Source organism: Trifolium pratense, linkage group LG3 (assembly GCF_020283565.1).
Source record: "Trifolium pratense cultivar HEN17-A07 linkage group LG3, ARS_RC_1.1, whole genome shotgun sequence".
In the NCBI taxonomy this organism is placed as follows: Eukaryota; Viridiplantae; Streptophyta; class Magnoliopsida; order Fabales; family Fabaceae; genus Trifolium; species Trifolium pratense.
The window spans coordinates 14,335,260-14,358,126 of record NC_060061.1 but is presented as its reverse complement, the minus strand read 5'-3'; the positions used below and the strand labels follow the sequence as shown (position 1 = coordinate 14,358,126).

At 34.1% G+C, this 22,867-nt stretch overlaps 3 protein-coding genes across 4 annotated transcripts; 2 read left to right on the top strand and 1 right to left on the bottom strand.

Moving 5' to 3' along the window:
• Positions 1 to 6,183: 6,183 nt before the first annotated feature.
• LOC123915683 (beta-xylosidase/alpha-L-arabinofuranosidase 2) lies at positions 6,184 to 10,580 on the top strand. The gene is made up of 7 exons (XM_045966884.1): positions 6,184 to 6,941; positions 7,287 to 7,574; positions 7,691 to 7,860; positions 8,236 to 8,333; positions 8,498 to 8,848; positions 8,953 to 9,363; positions 9,819 to 10,580. Exons 1-7 carry the CDS (start codon positions 6,507 to 6,509, stop codon positions 10,388 to 10,390), a joined length of 2,325 nt encoding a protein of 774 aa, XP_045822840.1. The 5' UTR covers positions 6,184 to 6,506; the 3' UTR covers positions 10,391 to 10,580.
• A 341-nt stretch (positions 10,581 to 10,921) lies between these two features.
• LOC123915684 (30S ribosomal protein S16-2, chloroplastic/mitochondrial-like) lies at positions 10,922 to 11,792 on the bottom strand. Its single transcript, XM_045966885.1, has 2 exons — positions 11,442 to 11,792; positions 10,922 to 11,345 (listed from the first exon to the last, which is right to left on the bottom strand). The coding sequence occupies exons 1-2, from the start codon at positions 11,618 to 11,620 to the stop codon at positions 11,156 to 11,158; spliced, it is 369 nt and encodes a 122-aa protein (XP_045822841.1). The 5' UTR covers positions 11,621 to 11,792; the 3' UTR covers positions 10,922 to 11,155.
• A 5,035-nt stretch (positions 11,793 to 16,827) lies between these two features.
• LOC123913583 lies at positions 16,828 to 22,833 on the top strand. 2 transcript variants are annotated; one of them, XM_045964369.1, is made up of 3 exons: positions 17,116 to 17,344; positions 18,215 to 18,361; positions 20,289 to 22,833. In XM_045964369.1, exon 3 carries the CDS (start codon positions 20,612 to 20,614, stop codon positions 22,517 to 22,519), a length of 1,908 nt encoding a protein of 635 aa, XP_045820325.1. In that variant the 5' UTR covers positions 17,116 to 17,344; positions 18,215 to 18,361; positions 20,289 to 20,611; the 3' UTR covers positions 22,520 to 22,833. The 2 variants fall into 2 exon arrangements, with proteins under 2 accessions (XP_045820326.1, XP_045820325.1); XM_045964370.1 differs by lacking the exon at positions 18,215 to 18,361 and having other exon boundaries at positions 16,828 to 17,344.
• The last annotated feature ends 34 nt before the right edge of the window (positions 22,834 to 22,867 follow it).

The following is a 22,867-nucleotide window of genomic DNA, read 5'->3' as shown; positions in this document are numbered from 1 at the left end:
GAGTCGGGGTTCAAATTTCGATCATAATGTCCGACTTAACAATTTTGACATTATTTGTCAGTTGAGCTAAAATTTTGATGATCGGACTCCGAATGGATAGAAAGATTGTAATAACAGTCTCATAGGAAACCTAGTTTTAATAAAATGGTCATGAAGTTTGACTAAAACTATCGATTTTGACTGAAGATTTCGAACTTTATCAATCCGACCGTTCAGTATCACCTAATTGGACTAACAAACAAATGAGAAAAAGAATTTTGATCATCGGACTCCGGATGTATGGACAGATTGTAATAACAATCTCATTGTAAACCTAGTCTTAACGAAAAGGGTCATGAAGTTAGACTAAAACTATCGATTTTTACTCGAGATTTCGAATTCTATCAATCGAACTGTTCAATATCACCTAACTAGACTATCAAACAAATGAGAAAAAGAATTTTAATGATCGAACTCCGAATGGATAGAAATGTTGTAATAACAATCTCATAAGAAACCTAGTGTTAATGAAATGGTCATGAAGTTTGACTAAAACTACCGATCTTGACTGAAGATTTCGAATTTTATCAATCCGACCGTTCAATATCACCTAATTAGACTAACAAACAAATGAGAAAAAGAATTTTGATCATCGGACTCCGGATGTATAGACATATCGTAATAATAGTCTCATTGGAAAGCTAGTTTTAATGAAAGGGTCGTGAAATTTGACTAAAACGACTGGTTTTGACTTTAGATTTCGAATTTTATCAATCTGACCGTTCAATATCACCAAATTGGACTAACAAACAAATGAAAAAAAGAATTTTGATCATCGAACTCCGGATGTATAGATAGATCGTAAAAATAGTCTCACTATAAAGCTAGTTTTAATGAAAGGGTCATGAAATTTGGCTCAAACTACCGATTTTGATTGGAGATTTCAAATTTAATCAATCCGGTCGTTCAATATCACCTAATTGGACTGACAAACGAATGAGAAAAATAATTTTGATGATCGGACTCCGAATGGATAAACAGATTGTAATAACAGTTACATCAGAAACCTAGTTTTAACGAAAGGGTCATCTTTTACTGAAACTATCGATTTTAATTGGAGATTTCAAATTTAATCAATCCGATCGTTCAATATCACCTAATTAGACTGACAAACGGATGAGAAAAATAATTTTGATGATCGGACCCCGAATGGATAGAAAAATTGTAATACCGGTCTCATACTGAAACTACCGATTTTGATTGGAGATTTCAAGTTTAATCAATCCGACCATTCAATATCACCTAATTGGACCGATAAACGAATGAGAAAAATAATTTTGATGATCGAAATCCGAACGGATAGACAGATTGTAATAAGAGTCTCATAGGAAACCAAATTTCAATGAAAGAGTCACGAAAGCAACGATTAATTGATTAATTATTCAAAAATGTCATACAAATCATTTACAATACATTTTTTATTTTAATTTTGACTCAAATGGTCTAAAACGAAAAGACCAAAATTTATTATAACTTTATTATTATTATTATTATTATTATTATTATTATTAGTTACTAGTAAACTTGGTAATAATATTGTTTGGTTTTTTTTTTATGAAAAATATTTTTTATGTTTCTATTTCTATATTCATAATTTTATGCATATCCATCTTATTTTTTCTATATTTTTTCCATAATTTTTTATTGACTAAACTTTTTATAATATTTTTATTGTTTTGTTCCTATTTTTATGTATGGATTTATATATACGAATGTTTTGATGTTGACTTTTCATAATACCAACAATACCCTTGATTTTTTTTTAAGCTACAAAAATCTTTTATTGACAAAATAATATAAGACATTTTTTTTAACAGCAAAAATCTTTTATTATCATCCTTAAAAAAAAAAAATCTTTTATTATCAAACTCACCGTAACATAAGACTTTTTTTTACATAAATTTGACATAACTTAATTTTTTCTTTTTAACAATCTATTTATTACTGATTTTTTTTTGTTTTTTTACACCACCAGTTTAATCTGGTTCGAGAGTCAGTTCTGACATTAAGTGGTTCCATCCTCCTCCCGATCGCAATTGTGGGGATCGAACCGCGGTATTTATTACTGATTATTAATAATGATTAAAATATAAATTAAATTATCACTTGAACGGTTAAGTTAAACTTATGTCTGCGTAAAAAAAAAAGAGTTAAACTTATGTCAAAAAATTTAACTTTAAAAACGTCAAAATAATTTCAATGGGAAGGTAAGAGAAATTACTTTTTTTTTAAGTCAAATGCTAAATAGTGCCCCAGGGACATTTGTTAAGGATTCAAATTTAGAAAGTTTTCCTTGAAAATAGTGTAGTCAATACAACAAAAGTTTATATTTTGATGTTTTTCATGCACAACTTTTATTTTATTTCTTCTTTTGGTTCCTTAACTAGTGCCCCCGAGGCACTGGTTAGCAAGACTTTTTTAATGGAGGTATGACAAGTGATTTGATGTCTTGAAAGAGATTAAGAAAAAAAATCAAGTGTAAAAGGTGTATTATAATAGTATGGAACCTAATAAATCCAACCTTTAAAAAACCTGGTCCATGATGAACCATTTGCCAAACACGTCCATGTTAGCACTCGCCTTTGTATTATTATTATTTTTGAGTTTCTAAGTTATTTTTTATTGGAATTTGTGAAGATGAAATTGTATAAATCTATGGGTTTCGGTTAGTTCTTGTACTAATACTCTTTATTTAATTCAATTTTCTATTCAGTTAATATTTGTTGTTTAATGTTTTATGTGCATTGATGAATGTTCATGTATGATTTAAAATTGGCTTAACTACACATTTGGTCCCTTACGTTTATTTTAGGTTTCAATTTGGTCCCTTACGTTTAAAAAGTATCAATTTGGTCCCTTACGTTTATTTTAAGTTTCAAGTTAGTCTTTTCCGTTAGTTGTGTCACTAACACCGTTTGAACAGTACACGTGTCAGCGTGTCCAAGTGCCACATGTCAGTCCACGTATGCAAATTGACTGCCACATGTGACAAAATTGACGGAAATGAGTAACTTGAAACCTAAAATAAACATAAGGGACCAAATTGATACTTTTTAAACGTAAGGGACCAAATTAAAACCTAAAATAAACGTAAGGGACCAAATGTATAGTTAAGCCTTTAAAATTCATATTGATTAAGAGATTAATTGTATAAATTGGACATAAATTAATTGTTTAACCTTGTAATTGATCTAAAGATAGAAAAATAAAAGATGTGACTTATGGTTTAACGTTTAATGTTTGTCTATTTTAAAGGCGTCACTTGCAGCTTCAATATCCATGGTTTTTATATGACATAAGGCAATGAACATCTCTTCTTGGATTAGGTCAAATCAAAATATTAAGTCCATATTGTCTTCTTTTCATTGGGCTAGCTTGGTCAAATTTCTTTTTAACCCTAAAAAAATAAAAACTACACAAAATATTATTTTAATAGATAAAAATACTTAATTGACTCAATAAACCAAAAATTAGAATTTACTTAAAATAACTCTAAACTAATAAAATGATGTTAAAACTTATTTAAAAAGACTCTAAAAATAGTGACTAATGAGAACTCATCAATATTATAGACAAAGTACATCAATTATTCAATGATACTAAACATAATTACAGTTTACTCCCACAAACTAAACATAACGCTACTTAATAGGATATGAAAAAAATACCATATGATCCCTCCAAAATACGTTATGAAAAAATCAAACTACGGTTTACTCCCACAAACTAAAGATAATGCTGCATAATCAATCAAGTACCAGTAATTAACATCAATTATCAAATAATATTTATAATTTTTTAGCCAAACTTTTAAATCATTTTAGCACATTGTACAATACAAAGGAAAAGAAATTCACCTCTCTTCTTCCCCGTCCTTAAGAAGATTTGAAGCTACAGCCAAATAAGATTAGAAAAGGAAATTGCTACTAAAATCCATTGATACATTGAGCACCCCAATGATTCATGAATACAACATTGCATATTTGTGATCTTTCTCTTTTAGTTGTCCACATTTCTCAAAATAAAAGGCAGGAGTATTAAACATATTGAGAAAATACAAAATTATTCTAAATTATATAATCATAACAATTGACCTTTTTTACTTTCCAAGTGTGCAAGTTGTTATGCATTTGTCCAAAAAAATGACAAGTTGACACAACCAAACATTAAACATTTGTTTTGGAACAGTCTAAAAACACTCACGTGTTCAAGTTGGGATTTGGAATTCCCCAGCTAAACATCACAAGATCACAAGATTCTGTGTATCCATCCCTACAAAGTTTAGTCACATATAGATAACCCTTTTCCTTTCCCATGCAATATGAGCAATTTCTTCAACAATAAACATTACTCTTCACTGTAACTTGTCGTGTATTTTTCCTTATATATTTACTTATTATAGGTCATTTCTCTGTTTTCACTCTAGTCTATATCTATACTATAGTATAGTATATTTACTTATAGGTCATTCCTCATGTGATTTACCATCTCAGGCAATGGATGATCTGTATTCCAATAGGCTTTGATTAGGACTTGCACCCGTCAAAGAAAATATTAGGATCTGCAAAACCTTCCACTTTTTTTAATCAGCAAATATATTTTTTGAACAGGTAATCAGCAAATATATTATAACCCTCAATCATAAATATAAGACATACAAATGACAAAAAAAAAGTATAAAATTGCAAAAAAATATGTTGTAGAACAATAACATCACCAAAACAACGCCATTTGAAATTCAAACAAGGGCACACTATCGTCCACTTTAGAAATGTTAAGTCTGAGTCCGACCTCTTAACCTTTTAACAAGTTTCATTAAAAAAAATAACGTTAATATTGAGATAATTAATATAGACATGTAATATTAGTTCATTTCCTTTCACCCATCACACCATTTCTTTTTGTTTGAATCTAAATTCCCTAATTCCGAAAATGTCACAACCATTGTACCTAAATAATGCATCTCTACTCTAGTTATGGAATAAAAGTTGTAGTTCAGACGGTCACAAAATGTATAACTTAAAATAATAATAATAATAATAATAATGCAAGAGGAGCATAACTTGCGGTTCAAACAAAATGTAACATAAAAGATCAATTTGAGATGTATCAAAAAAATAATCTAAAGGACCAATCTGAAATAAGGGTCGAACTTAAATACAAGTAGTTTTGCCTAAATAATATGATAGAAAAGAGATAAAAAGCACAAAAATAATGTGAAATAAAGTGAGAAAACATGCCCATATCTTATTGTTTTTATTACAAATAATCAATGTAGTCAGGTTCTCGCACCGGGTCTTAGGTTCTTACGATCCTACGAGCTCGTGAAGGCCAAACGAGCTTAGAACCCATGTAGGTTCCTTTTTTGACCTGTCTGTAGTCAGGTTCTCGCACCGGGTCATAGGTTCTTACGATCCCAGAGGTTTTTCTTTACCTGAGCTCTAGACGGCGTCATTGTGAACCTCGACGGCGGTTAGTGTATGTTTGTTCTCACTCCTTTCTCACTTTGGTTCATTCCTCTCTCACTTTCAACCATTTCTTTCACTCAAACCTCTGTCCTACATGAAACCCCTCGGTTTTCATTTTGTTTTTTTAACCTTGCTGTTGCTTCTTCCAACCCTCTGTTATGAATTTATGAAGATTTGGAATGATCTCTATGAAATATTAATTAATTATGTTTATTTTGTTTATGTATTATATATTTTGTGTGTTTATGTGTATATGTATATATATGTGAAGTTACAATTTTACCCTTAGTAGGATCTTACGAATCCAGCTACGATCTCGATCTTACAATTCTCAACCAGCCTACCGATCCTACGTAGGATCTCGAACCTAACTACATTGGTTATGAACATTTGGAATGATATTTATGAAATATTAATTAAGTTTATTGTGTTCATGTATTATTATTATTATTTTGTGGTTCTGTGTATATGTATATATGTGAAGTTACCATTTTACCCTTAAGTAGATTCTTACGAATCGAGCTACGATCCCGACCTTACGACCCTCCACCAGCCTACCGATCCTACGTAGGATCCCGAACCTGACTACATTGCAAATAATAGATCACAATGTAATAATGTTATCTTATAGTACTAATATAGAGTATATTATATGCTGCAAGTTGAGCTTCCAAACAAAATAACACTCCATAAATCATAGAATTTTCTCTCTTTTTTTCGTCAGTTTTTTCACGGACTAGTGTAAGCTACACAACCACAGAGATTCCTTCTTATGTTATATTGTTCTTATGTTCTCACTCTCTGCCAAAAGCACCTACATATAATAGGGTTTTCCTTCTTTCACCTATACACCCATCACGGACTACTAAAAAGCAGTGTTATTAACCATTTTTTCTTCACATTCTAACATGATACGTATAATTCAGTACTAGACTCATCATAACAAGCTACAAGCATATCATTTAGCTTCTTTTGTGTTTTCTAGTTCTCAAGGCCACAATGGCCTCTGCTGAAAACAGAGCACCAAATGTCTCTGTTTTCCTCTGTTTCTTAGTCCTGTTTGCCACAATTTTGTTGAGTTGTGGTCGAGTTTCGAGCCAAACATCTGCGGTTTTCGCCTGTGATGTTGCTAAGAATCCAGCATTAGCGAATTACGGGTTCTGCAAGAAGTCATTGGGGGTAAATGCAAGGGTGAAAGACCTTGTGAGTAGGTTGACATTGCAGGAGAAGATTGGTAACCTTGTGAACTCTGCTGTTGATGTGAGTAGGCTTGGTATTCCAAGATATGAATGGTGGTCTGAAGCACTTCATGGAGTCTCTAACGTTGGTCCGGGGACTCATTTTTCCAATGTAGTACCTGGATCAACAAGTTTTCCTATGCCTATTCTCATTGCAGCTTCTTTTAATGCTTCCTTGTTTCAAACCATTGGAAAGGTGATGTATTTCTCACTCTTCTTTTTCTTATCATATCTTACAAGTTTTAAATTGCAGTTGCAGTTATATAGAAATCTTCGATATCGCGAGAAAATGCAGATAAACTGCAGCCATAATTGTAGTTGTGTTAATACCGGTTTAAGAAAGTGTCTACAATCTAGGCCGCGAAATCATGGTTTTGAATTCCCCGCGAACTGCAACACGGAAACAATTTAGATCGCATGCATTTGATCGTATTGCAACCATAACTCCAAATATATAGGATCTTGACGCGACCATGACTTAATGGTGTAAATAACATGTATTTTTAACATTCAAATGGTATTTTATGGAAAATTTGTGTAGGTGGTTTCAACAGAAGCAAGAGCAATGCACAATGTAGGGTTGGCTGGTTTAACATATTGGTCACCAAACATTAACATATTTAGGGATCCAAGATGGGGAAGAGGTCAAGAAACACCAGGGGAAGACCCTTTACTTGCTAGCAAATATGCAGCAGGGTATGTGAAAGGTCTACAACAAACTGATGATGGAAACCATAACAAGCTTAAGGTTGCAGCTTGTTGCAAACACTACACAGCTTATGATGTTGATGACTGGAAAGGTGTTCAGCGTTACACCTTCAATGCTGTGGTAATCTATCATTGGTTGAAATGAAAACTAGTTTAATGTGTCTTTGAAGATTATAGAATGTGGAGAACAATTTTCATAGTTTCTAATTTTGTTGTTTTGCTTGATGATTTTGTTAGGTAACACAACAAGATTTGGATGACACATATCAACCACCTTTTAAGAGCTGTGTGATTGATGGTAATGTTGCTAGTGTCATGTGTTCCTATAATCAAGTAAATGGAAAACCGACTTGTGCTGATCCTGATCTTCTTAAAGGTGTTATCAGAGGCAAATGGAAACTAAATGGGTATCTTTTCATTTCCAAACCTCTTAAATCTTACTTTTATCTCACACTCAATTAGTCGGTCCTTGGACCTGATACCGAGTCTTCGATAAGAAAAAAAATTGTATTTTCTAAATTATCTTTTCATAGAAAGTTGTCCTGTAAGAATAAAAAGATTGTTAGAAAATAAAATATAAATTATTTGAATGGCATTTTATAAATAATATTATTTAATAGTGAAATCAGATAAGATTTCTTTACATTTTAGACCACTAGACATGAGATATTTTTGTTTATATTCAATACTGGAGAGAATAATGATGTTTATCATTCTTTTTTATTGTTGATGTTTTTCTTTACAATAATATGAATACTATTGTATATGAATGTGCTATGCAGATACATAGTTTCTGATTGTGACTCAGTAGATGTGTTTTTCAAAAGCCAGCACTACACCAAGACTCCTGAGGAAGCTGCAGCCAAATCCATTCTAGCAGGTAAACTACAGCTGAAAAGACTGTATAATCACATATTCATAGGCACAACTATTGAATTGTCATTTAATTTAGATGATTGTTTTGAATTTATAGTGTGGCTTCTTTTAATTTAAACAAGGCAACTATTAATTTATCATTGTTGTGTATAAATTTTGATTTTGCAGGATTGGATTTGAACTGTGGAAGTTTTCTTGGCCAACATACAGAAGGTGCTGTCAAGCAAGGGCTTATAGATGAAGCATCTATTAACAATGCCGTCTCCAACAATTTCGCGACATTAATGCGTCTTGGTTTCTTTGATGGTGATCCTAGCAAGCAACCTTATGGAAACCTTGGTCCAAAAGATGTCTGCACTTCAGCAAACCAGGAGCTAGCTCGTGAAGCTGCAAGGCAAGGGATTGTCCTGCTTAAAAACTGTCCAGGATCATTGCCTCTTAATGCCAAAGCCATTAAATCATTGGCAGTTATTGGTCCAAATGCCAATGCTACTAGGACCATGATTGGAAACTATGAAGGTATAAATTTTTTTTCCACTACTACTTTTATATAGGCAAAATGTATGAAACTTTTTGTTATGTGCATTGACATCACATTTTAACAAGTTCCTAAAACTTTGCAGGCATTCCATGCAAATATACATCACCTTTGCAGGGCTTAACAGCCTTAGTTCCCACAACCTATGCTGCCGGCTGCCCTGATGTTCAATGCACAAATGCTGCACTAGATGATGCCAAAAAGATTGCAGCCTCTGCAGATGCAACTGTGATTGTAGTTGGAGCGAATCTTGCAATAGAGGCAGAGAGTCGTGACAGAGTCAACATTCTTCTTCCGGGACAGCAGCAACAGTTAGTTACTGAAGTTGCAAATGCAGCCAAGGGACCTGTGATTCTTGCCATAATGTCTGGAGGAGGCATGGACGTTTCCTTTGCTAAGACTAATAATAAAATCACAAGCATTTTGTGGGTTGGCTATCCTGGAGAAGCAGGTGGAGCTGCCATCGCGGATGTCGTCTTTGGGTATCATAATCCAAGTAAGTTAATCCCACTGGCATACTTTCCTCATAGCACACAATTATCATTCCAATCACTTGGATTGCCTACTGTCACAATTTTCAAGCATTCACGCATTCACGCATTCAGTAACTCGAAGTTGTTGGATCAAACGAGTCTGGTTTTAAACTTGGTGTAGCAGCTCCAAAAACAAACTTGAAATTGTAGTTGTCCGATCTTGAACTAATGGCTCCAAGTTGCTAACTGCACGAATGCGTGGAAATTGTGACCGCAGACAATCCAAAATTAAGATTCACTCACAACAGTTTGCCCCCAACTAGGTTTCAGTAATTCTCGATTATATATGTTTATATATTAGCTGCAAGTCACTAGGTCTCATATACACTTCATTATATATTATATATTTGGTGACATTGCTAGGATTTAATTATACGAGCATGGCCTGCACAACTTAAAATATTTTTATTTTATTCAGGTGGAAGGCTACCCATGACATGGTATCCACAATCATATGTAGACAAAGTACCAATGACTAATATGAACATGAGGCCTGATCCTGCTACAGGTTACCCTGGTAGAACATACAGATTTTACAAAGGAGAAACTGTTTTCGCATTTGGAGACGGAATAAGCTACTCTACTTTCGAGCACAAACTGGTTAAAGCACCACAAATGGTGTCTGTTCCTTTAGCTGAGGATCATGTCTGTCGTTCCTCAGAATGCAAGTCACTTGATGTTGCTGGCGAGCATTGTCAAAACTTGGCCTTTGATATTCATCTAAGGATCAAGAACAAGGGGAAAATGAGCAGCAGTCAAACAGTGTTTTTGTTCTCTACTCCTCCTGCAGTGCACAATGCACCCCAAAAACACTTGTTGGCTTTCGAGAAAATACACTTGACAGGAAAATCAGAAGCACTGGTTAGTTTCAAAGTAGATGTTTGTAAAGATTTGAGTGTGGTTGATGAACTTGGCAACAGAAAAGTTGCCTTAGGGCAGCATATGCTTCATGTAGGAGACTTGAAGCATCCTTTGGGTGTGATGATTTAAAGCAATCATCTGCACCGAGTCTTTCATTTTACGTCATTGGTTTCCTTAAAAAATTTAAGGGAACCATAAATTGCATTAAAAAAGGGAGACTGGGAATAAGTTTAAGTGGTGATTCCGTAATTGTAACAAATTGCTCTGCTTCTATTCTTATTCAAATAAACAATCAAATATTAACTGGACTAGTTTTCTACTCTTGCTGAGGCAAATCAAATCCTATAACCACAACAAGTAGACCAGTTTTCAACTCAACCCTCGTGAACTTCAACTAGGCCAATCACACCTATGCGTGCAATGTGGGTACACTTCATTAAGTTCAAGCATAAACATGATTGAGTGCAATTTCATTTTAATTCCTATGGATCTAAACAAGTTGATTAAACTAATCTAAACCAAGATTGCATCAACAAGAACTTACTATATACTAGATTACATAAGAAGAATTCCAAATAAATAACTCTGCCGAACAAATCGTTTAAACAGACAAATCCAATAAGCATTAACGGAAAAATCCACGCAAAACTCAAAATATGCTGATTCTCAACACGCACACACAAAAATTGACAAAATAAAATACAAGGAACATGCACTATTATTCAAAATATGAACTAATTGGCATAGAAAAAGGATAATATTTCAAAATGCTGCATTAGAATTAACAAAACATAATTCAACAGCAACAATATCTATCAATTAAAATCAATAGCTTCAACTACAAGTAAACATATAACAGCATAACATTCCTCAGCAATGAAAAAACATACAATTTCAATGGTTTTCAGTTACTGCAGCAGTGACATTGTCGCGTACACGTCCAGTTAAACCATCAACAGGACGAGTGTCGCGGGGCCCACCTTTCCACCCCATAGCCACAGTCGGAGGTGGTGGAAGTAACCCTGCTCGAAACAAAAGACGCTCAACCGGATTCGACGGTTGAGCTCCAACAGAAAGCCAATACCTAAAACAAAAAGAAAGTAGTAACCAGATTAGCATAGAAAAAGTTAATTAATTAGTTAATTAGTGATAATGAATGTGTTAATTAATTAGTACTTACTTGACTCGATCAAAATTGATACCCATTCTTTTGCCACCGTCTTGAACAGGTAAGGGGTTATAGTAACCGAGAACTTCGAGGTGTTTTCCGTCTCTTGGAGATCGGCTATCGGCGGCCATTAAACGGTAGAATGGTTTGTTTTTGCAACCTAAACGTGATAGTCGAATCCTAACCACCATTTTCGCCCCAAAACTCAACACTTTCTGCAATAATTCGTTTTGATGAGTCGATCGATCAAAATTCAAAACGATCGGTGCTTTGGTGTAACCTGGTGGTTAACTTGGAATTGCGGTGTTCATATCCAAATTCATTCGAACAAAAAATGGAATTTTGTTTCTTTTAACAAGGGTAAATCCGTAAAGTATACCAGTTTTGGTTTACTCTAATATTACAGAGGCAAAATAAAGGAATTTTAAGTCAACATTTTTATAAGGGAGGGGTAAACAATAGAATTTTCACATTACATTGAAGTAGCAATGACTCTAAATAGACACCAAGGTGTCTCCCTTGATACTTCCCTCAACACCTTATCTCAAGACACAATATAATGACATTTGTCTTATCATTCATCTCGGTCTTCTCTACAGGTGTTAGATACGACATTTGTGCTTCTCCATACAATGCTTCAATACACTTTTGTTGAATTAAAATCGCCCTCATCTTTACCTTCCACTTTTGTTGGCCTCAAATCCTTATTTTTCTATGTGTTACAAGTCCTCAATATATATAGAAAAATAAAATCCGTAAAAATAGGAATAAATATGCTCTAATTCGAAACATAATCAAAACATAAAATCATCAAATGTGTGCGCATATGCATCAATGCATATTGGCTATGCATCGATCCAGAGAACTCTCGAGTTCCAATCTTCCGCGTCTTGCATCGATTCAAACCATCATTGCATCGGTTCAAAGAACTATCGGGATTATCACCTTCGCTCCATTCATTGTTGTATTCTGGACATGCACCAATTTCTAATCTCCAGACACGCCTTGCACCGGTTTTAACCTGGAATTTTCACGAACTTGAATTCATTTTTATTTTAAGTTAACCCTTGCAGTATCTATTAAATGTGAGTAATTAAAATATCAATTTATTTTATTCGCAAATAGTATTCGTTAAGCTATCCCCCTCATGCCAACGACAGATCTTATCCACAAATGCTTGCAAGTTCGGGCATTTTTGTCATCTCTAAACTCGACACCCACAAAATACTACCCCTAATGAGTGGGATGACTGTTAGGTGATCAATACTATTTCAAATTGGACCACACTTTGATACCATCGCTGGAATTCTTTAACTAAACTTGCTTTAAAAATAATACTAGTACTACTACTGGCTGCTGCAATGTTTTTTGATTTGTCGATGAAGCAACTAATTAATAAGACTATCTTAAATCAATGAGAGTGACAATTACTCGTAGTAGTTATGCATAAAATGTAATTAAACTGATGACTAATGATTGATCCCTCCTAGTATATGATACTAAATCAAAGGTGTTAGTTGGAAAAACATTGACATGCACAAAGCCACAAACCTCGACAAAGGTGGAGATTTGCATAATAATATGGGTCTTGCTAACATGTGCCCTCTTAAAGGGCACATGTTAAGGTGTATTTAATAACTTATATCCATTTATTTTACTTTAAAAAAAGTACTAATATATAGTCAACTTTAATAATTACTCTTTCCGGTCTTTAATATAAGAAAACTTCTACTTTTTAGATACATTGAAACATTGATGTATCTAAATCATATCATAGTCTAAATACATCAATGTTTCAATGTATTTAAAAAGTGAAAATTTTCTTATATTAAAGACAGAAGAGAGTAAAAGTTATGATCCTACCATATTCAATTAATTAAAATAATTGGTAAATACAAGCGCCATAGATGCCATAGTTAGTAACTTTTTAATTTATTTTTTTTAAGTTGAAAACAAATATTAAATTATAAATAAAATTTTAAATTAATATATATCAAATACAAAGCACTCAAATGTTTAATTAAATAAAAAAAGGTTTAAGCAAAACAGGATTACTACTTCATGAATTTTACATCTCCATGTTTTTACGCAAAAAATTTGGTTTATATGAACAAACAATTTTTTATTTTTTTTTATGTAAGCTAAACTGGCTTTGGGAAGGCTTGAAGTATTTGTGATTACATCTTATTAAATATATACATGTTTTATGTTTTTATTATCAATCAATGTTTTAATTATCATTAAGGTGGAATAAATGGATAATATCTAATTTAATGCACCTCCCTAAGAACACATGTTAGCATTTGCCTAATAGTATTAGTACTAAACAAAATGACATGATTAACTTAAGAAAAATATTAACCGGTGCCTTTTTGGAGTAATAGTTAATCATAATGATACATACTTCATTTGTCACAAAATATAAGCAAAAATGATTCAAAAAAACTTTATGTATTTGATTAAAGATTTTGATCAAATATATTTTCACTTTTCTTGACCAACTTTTACTTATATTTTAGGACGGATGAATTATGTAGTAACAAAATATGATGACTTAAATGGACAATATTATTATTTTACTAGTATATAGGTGGACAATATTAAGTGTTATATAAAAATAATAATAATACATATGTAGTAAGAAATTTATTAATTAAGCTCGTGTTTGAATAAAATAATTGTAATATTTAGATCCTAAAATACTCTAATTATGACGAGCTAAATATGTTTTTAATTTTTATAAAATTAAGATGTTCCAAGTTCATTACCTATTAAATTAAAAAAAATAGGAATTTTAGTCCCAAAAATTTGTAGTGTTAAGTTTCTGCTTATTAGACTAACAAAAGTCCTAATCAGCACCGCCACAATTAGAGTATTGTTAGGTAAAATGCCGGATAGGGATTTGCTGCAGTAAATTTCCACAAAGTTTAACACAGTTTGAAATCACAACCATCAAATGTAGATCAGACAATCAGTTATGAAATTACTCAAAACGATCTCAACCACATGATTTTAATCGGACGGTTGTTATATAAAACAGTGTGAAAACTGTGTCAAAAATGACAGCAGGAAATCTGTTTTCGTAAAATGCCTTATATGAATGTCAAGGGACAATTAGTCATGCTTTGTCATCATGTAACTGTTTTAGTTAATAAAAATCCAAAATGACTCTGTTTTGTCAATTTTAGTATGCACTATGCAGTATATAGACTTGCTTTTGAGTAACACCAAGAGGCAAGCCAACAAATTGACAATTTAATAACGTTTAACCTAATATAATTTGTCTGTCAGGGCTGATTACTTGTAGTAACATGACTATCTATACTTATCAATTGAATTCATTATACATTTACTTTTCTCTCTCCTTGATTGATAACATAGGCATGATAATATGTTATTTTTCGGTTTTGAAAAAATCGATTTAGAAAATAGCAATGAAGAAATTACTGATCTAGTTGCGGTTTGATACGCTCTCTTAAAAACGTTTCACGACACTACCCAAATTTGTGCAAGGTAGACAGGTAGACTATCAATCGTGAAGTCCCTAGGATAAAACAGTCAATTCAATATAATACCGTTATCTATTGCACTGTAGAAAACGAGCAGAAAAACATCTTCGATGGTTCAAAGAACCAGTCTAATATTGATATACGAATATCAATTCGAAGTGGCAACAACAACCACTTTCTAAAACAACAAGAAACAATAATTTTTGAAGTAAGAAATTTTGTGCGAGAGAGAAGAACGCGCGCACAAAAAACATGTGCGAAATTGCAAACGACACACATAGAGAAAAATAATTAATAATTATTTGTTCTTTCTGAGTATTAAAAATTTAATATATCACCAAGCCCGAGCCGGCCGGGCGGCAGCGGTGCGTTGCGTGTTTGATATTCAGCATGGTGTGCCCCGTTTACAAAACTGGGTACCCCTTGGGACGTACCCCAAGTAGTGACCTTCTAGTATATAAACACTACTAAAATGAGTGTCCTAACCAATGTGAACTTTTTCAATTTCACTCACACTCTAGTTCAACAATTGTGTTTATTTCATACCAAGTTCTTGTACAAGTTGTTAACTTGTTCCAACACAATATAACTCATACTTGTGGATATCCGCCAACCTCGCCCTGATTTTGGCAGGGAAAAATTGATTTGACTGAACTTGGGTTCGGGTTTGTGTTTTTCCCGAATTTAAAAGACTGAAGCTTGAATATATTGCAACACTAAGTTGTAGATAACATAGTACATATTAATTAAACCCTTAAAGAATGCAAGGTTTGATGATATGAAAAATCTTATAGGAATACACTCACTAATATGAATCAGGTGACTGTTGTTTGTTAATTCATGATTAGAGTATGATTACTTGCTTGCCAAGTTAACTAATTATAATTTGTTAATCAATTTGGTAAATTTAGTTTAATTTGTAATGTTAGTTAGTTAAGCTTGTCACATTACTCGTTGAACAAAAAAACAAAATAATGATTCTCTCTCTCAAACATAATGATTTTTTTTGTCAAATAGTTTATTGATTGGAAATTCATTTCTTAAGATGAATAAGTGGGAGACTCAAAGTTTGAATCCTGGTTCTGCATATAAAATGTGATTTCATTACCAATTAAGTTATACTCACGAGAATATAAAGTAATAATAAAAGAAACCTTATATCCAAATCACATATAAATACGGTGTAATACTTTTCTTTCTAGTAAATTGTGGACTCGTGGTGACACTCATTTTATTTTTCTAAGAAAATGTAACTAATTGTCCAAAAATAAAATTAACTTACCATAATTCTATTCATCTCACCACAAAATCAAAATAAGCACATCCGAATTCGTAAATGTACTTATGTTTGGGGACAAAAACGAGAAACACACCAATGTGAATAATGATCACACGCTAAGATACCTAACCCGAAACCGATTATTCTTGCGTCATTAATATTATTCTACCTCTCAGATTTTCTCCTCTTACGTCATACACCAAGTTCTTAGATTCGTCTCCTTCATCAAACCATTGACTTAACACACACACATTAAACGGTCAAGATTAATCATCACCATAAATCCACGTCACCCGCAGGTAATTGTATCCTCAAAATTTAATACCGAGTCACGACAACGTCCGCTTCCACTAACAAAAAACAAAACACAAAATCCCAGAATAGACATAAACATACAAAGACCAAAACACCCTTAACTCCGTCCGTACATTATGCCGACCACAAGGGTAGTCACGGAATTCCACCTCAAATATCCTTTTCCAGCAAAAAGTGTAGTACATGTACATAACCCCCTCATGTGACGCTTGTACTATCCCTCAAGCCAAAAGGGTTATTTTTGTCATTTTCTCTTTCCATAAAACCTCGATATTTTTCTAAACTTCTTCTCCTCACCAAAGAAATTTCTCAAATTTTTTTTCTCCATTTTCTTTTTTACATTTTTTTAGAAACGAGAAAATAAAAAAAAACAATCTAAGATAGTGTAGTATAAGTGATAGATGTTTGAATTCCTTAATCATTTGATCCAAGGTTCGATCTATAGCCGGTACGTATGAAAAAATATTTGTTGGAGATGTCAATCACTTAAATAAATCTCAATTAGCTCGAGGAGATTAATCTTTATGATTGCGCGTGATACTTTTGATTTAAAAAAAAAAAAAAACAAAGAAACAAACAGAGCCGCCCCTACTTTATTTATTGACAGGGCTTTATGACGTAACGAATTTCCATTTTAATTTCTCTCTCTCTCCCCTCACTTTCTCTCTCTAACTTAGTGTATTTTTCTTTGTTTCTTCCTTCACAATTCGCGTTTTAGCTTCGTCTTCTTCCAAGTGTCAATGGAATAGAGTGATTCTCAGATCTGAATAATACTAAATTCCACTTTCTATAAAGCTTTTTCACAATCTACGGTAATATGATTCTGCTCTATTTTCTACTACATCGCGTTTCTCTAATTCTCAAATTCAATTGCTATGTGATTCCTTTGTTTTCGTATTGTTCATTTGTTATGGCTAGCTCTTGTTGCTTTCTGTATCGTTTTTTCTTTTGTTTATTATTTGAGTTAGAATTAGCTGGTTTTTGAACTGTTTTTGCTATCTTTGTGATGTTTTTGGTTGGTTCTGCTGATATATGTATATGTAACTGTGGCTTGATGAGTTTTCAGGATTTTAGTATATGGTTTTTGAGTTAGTGGATTCATTTGTATATGATTGATATATTAATGAGTTATGAGTGTATGCGCTGAACTATGTTACTGATTATGAATTTAAATTTACTAGATTTGCTGCTGAGGATTTGTACTCTATGTTTATGTTTTACTCTCATGGTAGAATTTCAGGAAACTGTTATAATCTTCGATCTAATTGTATGTCTTATTGTTTTATTTTTGTGTTTTGTTTTCTGATGTGAGTATCTTGCAGGCTAATTGATTTTCTTTCTCTGCATAAACCTTGGTGTGTTTTTTTTAAATTCATTTTTTCCAATACTATACTTATATTTTTGTGAAGTATCATAATCATAAATCTCAGATTTAAAACAATGTGTGAATTTGTTTTGTACACAATTTGAGCCCAGGTGGGTTGATTATGAAGTTATCCTGATTCAATAGTTGAAGTCTTCTTGAATGTAGTGTAGCATAGTGTGTGTGTGTGTGTGTGTGTGTGTGCGCGAGCGCGCGCACGCACCCACGCTGGTAATTATGCTCCAGACAAGAGCTGTTATCTAATTTTTACTTCCTTGCTTAAGTCTTGAAGTGGTTGTTATGTTTAAATTTCATGCAGGAACATCTTTAGGATTCTTTTCTATATTTGAAAAGCTGGTTCTATTGGAAATTTTGCAAATAAATTTATATACTGAAAGTACTTTATGACAACGGAGCTTAATACAAAGAAAATGGGAATGGATTCTGCCCTTTCAGATTGGCGAAGGTCAGAGAACGTCTCACATTTTCTTTTTCTTTTTTCAGTTTCCTTTTGATCACTGTCTTTGTTGAACCTTGGATTTTTTCCCCTCTTGGTTCTGTTTTAAGTCAAAGATATATCACTCTTCTAAAACAACTTGACGTTCTTTCCTAATGAAGCAAATAAATTGTCCTTCATGATTTGATCGTTTGATGGTTTTTTCCCTTTTAAATCATTCATACGGCTTGGTGTTTTCATATCAACTTGCTTATTTGTTATTTTAATACAATGTTATATTTTTGGGCTGAGACTGCTGATTACAACTTAAAATTCCATAGTCATGTCTCTTAATGAATGCCACCTTGTGGCTAATAATGAAATTCAATCAAGATGTCTTTCATAATACTACCTATTTTGAAATATAAATTTTTTCTTCACGAGTCACCGTCACGACTTCTGGTACTCTTTTAAGACCTTACAAGAGATTCTTGTATGCTAAAAGAATAATGCACCTAGTAGGTCGAAATTTACTTCAATGTTGATATGATGTCACAAGTTTGATTTATGTGCGACGTGTCACTATCTAATTGACTAGGCACGATACCTTCTCAAGGATGCAAGATTTTCTCCCTTCACAGTTTTCATTTTTAATTTGTTAAATAAAACCTTTCACAAATCTAACGTTTGGTGCTTAGATACCTTTTACTGTGTTTATGTAGGTGTCATGGTCGAAATACTTTGTAAACAACCTTTGGATCTTGTTTTGAATGCATATGTGATGTGATTCACATATTTTGCTCAGCTTCCTGAAATGATAGCTACATCTTAGTACTCTACTATTTTTTGTTAAGTTTTTTCATTGGAAAAACATTTTCCCCTCATGATTAAACTATTATATAAAACATAGCGTATTGTTATATGGTGTAAGGTTTATAATAGATCTGTACTGGAGTATGAAACAAGAGAGTAATCTTTCATTGCAAACAAATATAATGAATCTCTGCACTAGTATCAATGTGATATAGATCAGAGATCAATAACGGAGCCAGTATACAGTAGGTATTGGAGAGACTTGGCCTGCCCTTTCTCTATCTCTCTCAAAAGTCCAAAGTCCAAACAATCAATAACTACTCTCTCACTAACACCCAGGACCAACCTCCTCTTTTACTTCTAATTACACTGTTGACACTAAAAGTGGGTAACCATTTGTTTTTTAGATGATTGGAACAGTTGTACTAATTTTTAACATGAATATAGATCCAAAGGTGATTAATTTTCAATTATGCCAAGGATTATGCACGCCATTCAAGCTGCAAGTATGAAATAGTTGTTTAAAGAAATCCAAACAGTTATGTTTAGCTGTCTCTTCCCATTTCCTCTATATATAAGAGTTAAGACGTCTTTGTTCTGTCATGCTTTATAGACCAATCTTTCTAAAAGATTCAGGGAATAGTTTTAATGTCCAGAGACAGCACAAAAGTAGGCCTAAAACTTGTTTTTGGTGTTACAATGATGAAGATCTGTAAACTACAATACTTAATCTGCATGTGTAATTATCTTCAAAATCTTGGATTGTTCAGACAAATTACCGCGTCATTATGATACTTGTCATTTGTAATTCCATGCCAATATGTTTAGAACTTTCCCTGTGCTTTCGCTCATGAGAATATATTTGTACCTTTGTAACCCTTTTTAATGTGTCATTATATTTGTACTTGTACCTTTGAGTCCCTTTTAATGTAAACGTGTCATTTTATTTAATTAGGAAGGTTTTCAGCTCATCTTTTTGGTGAGATATGGGTGTGCGTCGTGTGTTATATATAAAGAGAATTTTCTGCTCTCAGTCTTGGCATTGTAGAGTTTTAATATAGGTGCATTGTGTGCTATATAAAGAGAACTTTCTTCCCAACGAGTATTAACTCATAAAAAACTTATTTCCTTCTTTCTTTGTCAGGGTAAATGAAGCTTAATGACTACTTATTTATAAGGAGCACGAGAAGCTCCAGGGAACCCTTTACATCCGTGTTAACCAGTCTTATTAAAGGTTTCTTCCCAAGAGACGTTATAAGATATATTTGGATAGTGAAGATATTTTGAAGCTTACTTGTGGGATATAGTGAAAATGGACAGATCAGATACATCAGGCTTTGTAAGTGGTGGGTGCTGTATGCTCGATGTTTTTTTCTAGCCTGGTAGGTATGTGGATCTTGTAGTAGCATGTGGTAAACTGTTCTGCTACTTCAACCTTCTGTAGCTGTAGTGCACAACATCTGGATAATGGATTTGAATGAGAAAGCTGTACTGTTTCCTAATGATGCTGAGCTTAGGATTGGTAATACTACATTAAGCCTGAATGGTATTGGCTTTGGAGAAACCAATAATACTAATTATGGATGTACTGAGAGCAATCTTAGGATGAAGTTTTCCAACGCTTCTGATGATGGCTGTAGATTGGTTCTGGGATTGGGTCCAACCCCGAAGACATATGGTGATGACTACAATGACATGGGATTTAATAAGAAGAAAAATTCGGCCAGCCTTTTTTCCCAGAGCATGCCATCTGAATGTGAATCAATTCTTCAACTTGGCCTTTCGGGTGCAGCAAATGAGGCATCAAGTATAATGGAGTACTCAGGTTCAACAGAGACTGATGTGAATATTTCATGCTTCTCAAGCCAGACATCAGGAGAATATAATTTTGCAATGATACCTGTCGTTGATGAGGGTTCTACCTCAGCTAAGAAATCAGGTGGTTATATGCCATCACTTCTTTTAGCTCCAAGAATGGATAATGCTGAAATTTCGGTGCAGACACAAGAACTGATTCTTGGGACTAAATCTCAGGTGTTCCCTGAACCATCCAGTGCTACAAATCACTCACTTGGCACCGCATCTGGCCCCCAGGAAACCGGGATAACTTCACAGAACCGAACAAGCAATCCTAAGAGATGCAGATTTTTTGGCTGTTCAAAGGGAGCTCGAGGTGCTTCAGGCCTTTGTATTGGACATGGGGGTGGACAGAGATGTCAGAAACCGGGATGCAACAAGGGTGCTGAGAGCCGTACTGCTTATTGTAAGGCCCATGGTGGAGGCAAGAGGTGCCAACACTTAGGGTGTACTAAAAGTGCTGAGGGGAAGACAGATTATTGCATAGCACACGGTGGTGGTAGGCGATGTGGGTATCCAGGTGGGTGCGCAAAAGCTGCACGAGGTAAGTCAGGACTTTGTATTAGACATGGAGGAGGTAAGAGATGTACGATAGAAGGTTGCACCAGAAGTGCTGAAGGACAAGCTGGGCTGTGCATCTCTCACGGGGGTGGACGCCGTTGTCAGTACCATGAATGTTCAAAGGGTGCACAAGGGAGCACCATGTATTGCAAGGCACATGGTGGTGGGAAGCGTTGCTCATTTGCAGGGTGCACCAAAGGTGCTGAAGGAAGCACCCCACTGTGCAAGGCACACGGTGGTGGGAAGCGTTGCCTTTTCAATGGTGGTGGTATTTGTCCAAAAAGCGTACATGGAGGAACAAACTTTTGCGTTGCTCATGGTGGTGGAAAAAGGTGCGCTGTTTCCGGTTGCACCAAGAGTGCACGTGGCCGTACCGACTGTTGTGTTAGGCACGGCGGGGGTAAGCGGTGCAAGTTTGAAAGCTGTGGGAAGAGTGCTCAAGGGAGCACAGATTTCTGCAAGGCTCATGGCGGAGGAAAGCGATGTAATTGGGGAGATGGGAAGTGTGAAAAATTCGCAAGGGGTAAAAGCGGCCTCTGTGCTGCTCACTGCAGCTTGTTGCAAGAAAGCCAAATGAGCAAGGGAAGTCTAATTGCACCGGGGCTTTTCCGTGGTCTTGTACCTTCTGCTTCCACTGTCTGTAGCAGTTTTGAGAACAACAATTCTTCAGGCGTCAGCGTTGTATCTGATTCCTACGATTCTATGGAAACACCTACCATAAAACATCAACTTATACCCAAGGAGGTGTTAGTTCCACTGTCAATGAAATCACCATCTTATTCAAACTTCTTGTCAGCCAATAAGCCAGCACAAGACAGAAACCTTAACAGCATTGCTCCTAGCTGCAGTGGTTCTAAGAAAGGTCTCGACTTTCAATTGCCAGAGGGCAGGGTCCATGGTGGCGACCTCATGTTATTTTTCGGAGGGAATCTCAAAAATGCACTCGATGGTATCTGAAACATGATAGAGTCTAGTTTGACTCTCTAAGTTGTAGATTTTCACTTTAGGAAATAGAGACCATCCCATTCCTGGTCATGGAATTGTGCATAAGTGTTTGTGCTGCATGTTCAGTAAATCAGTTATTGTTGTTGGGTGTTGATAAGTTGATTATTAGCCATTAAGCTCTTATTGTTTGTAATTTGTAGTGTTTCTCCATTCTTCAATGTTGTAAAGTGGCAATCACAAACAATAATAAGCACATAAATCCACTGCCACAAACAGTCTCATAATTCTGTGTGTTTGGTGCAAATTAAATCCTTGTATTCTTAAAATCTCTAGTTTCTATTTTACTTTTAGGTTCATGTT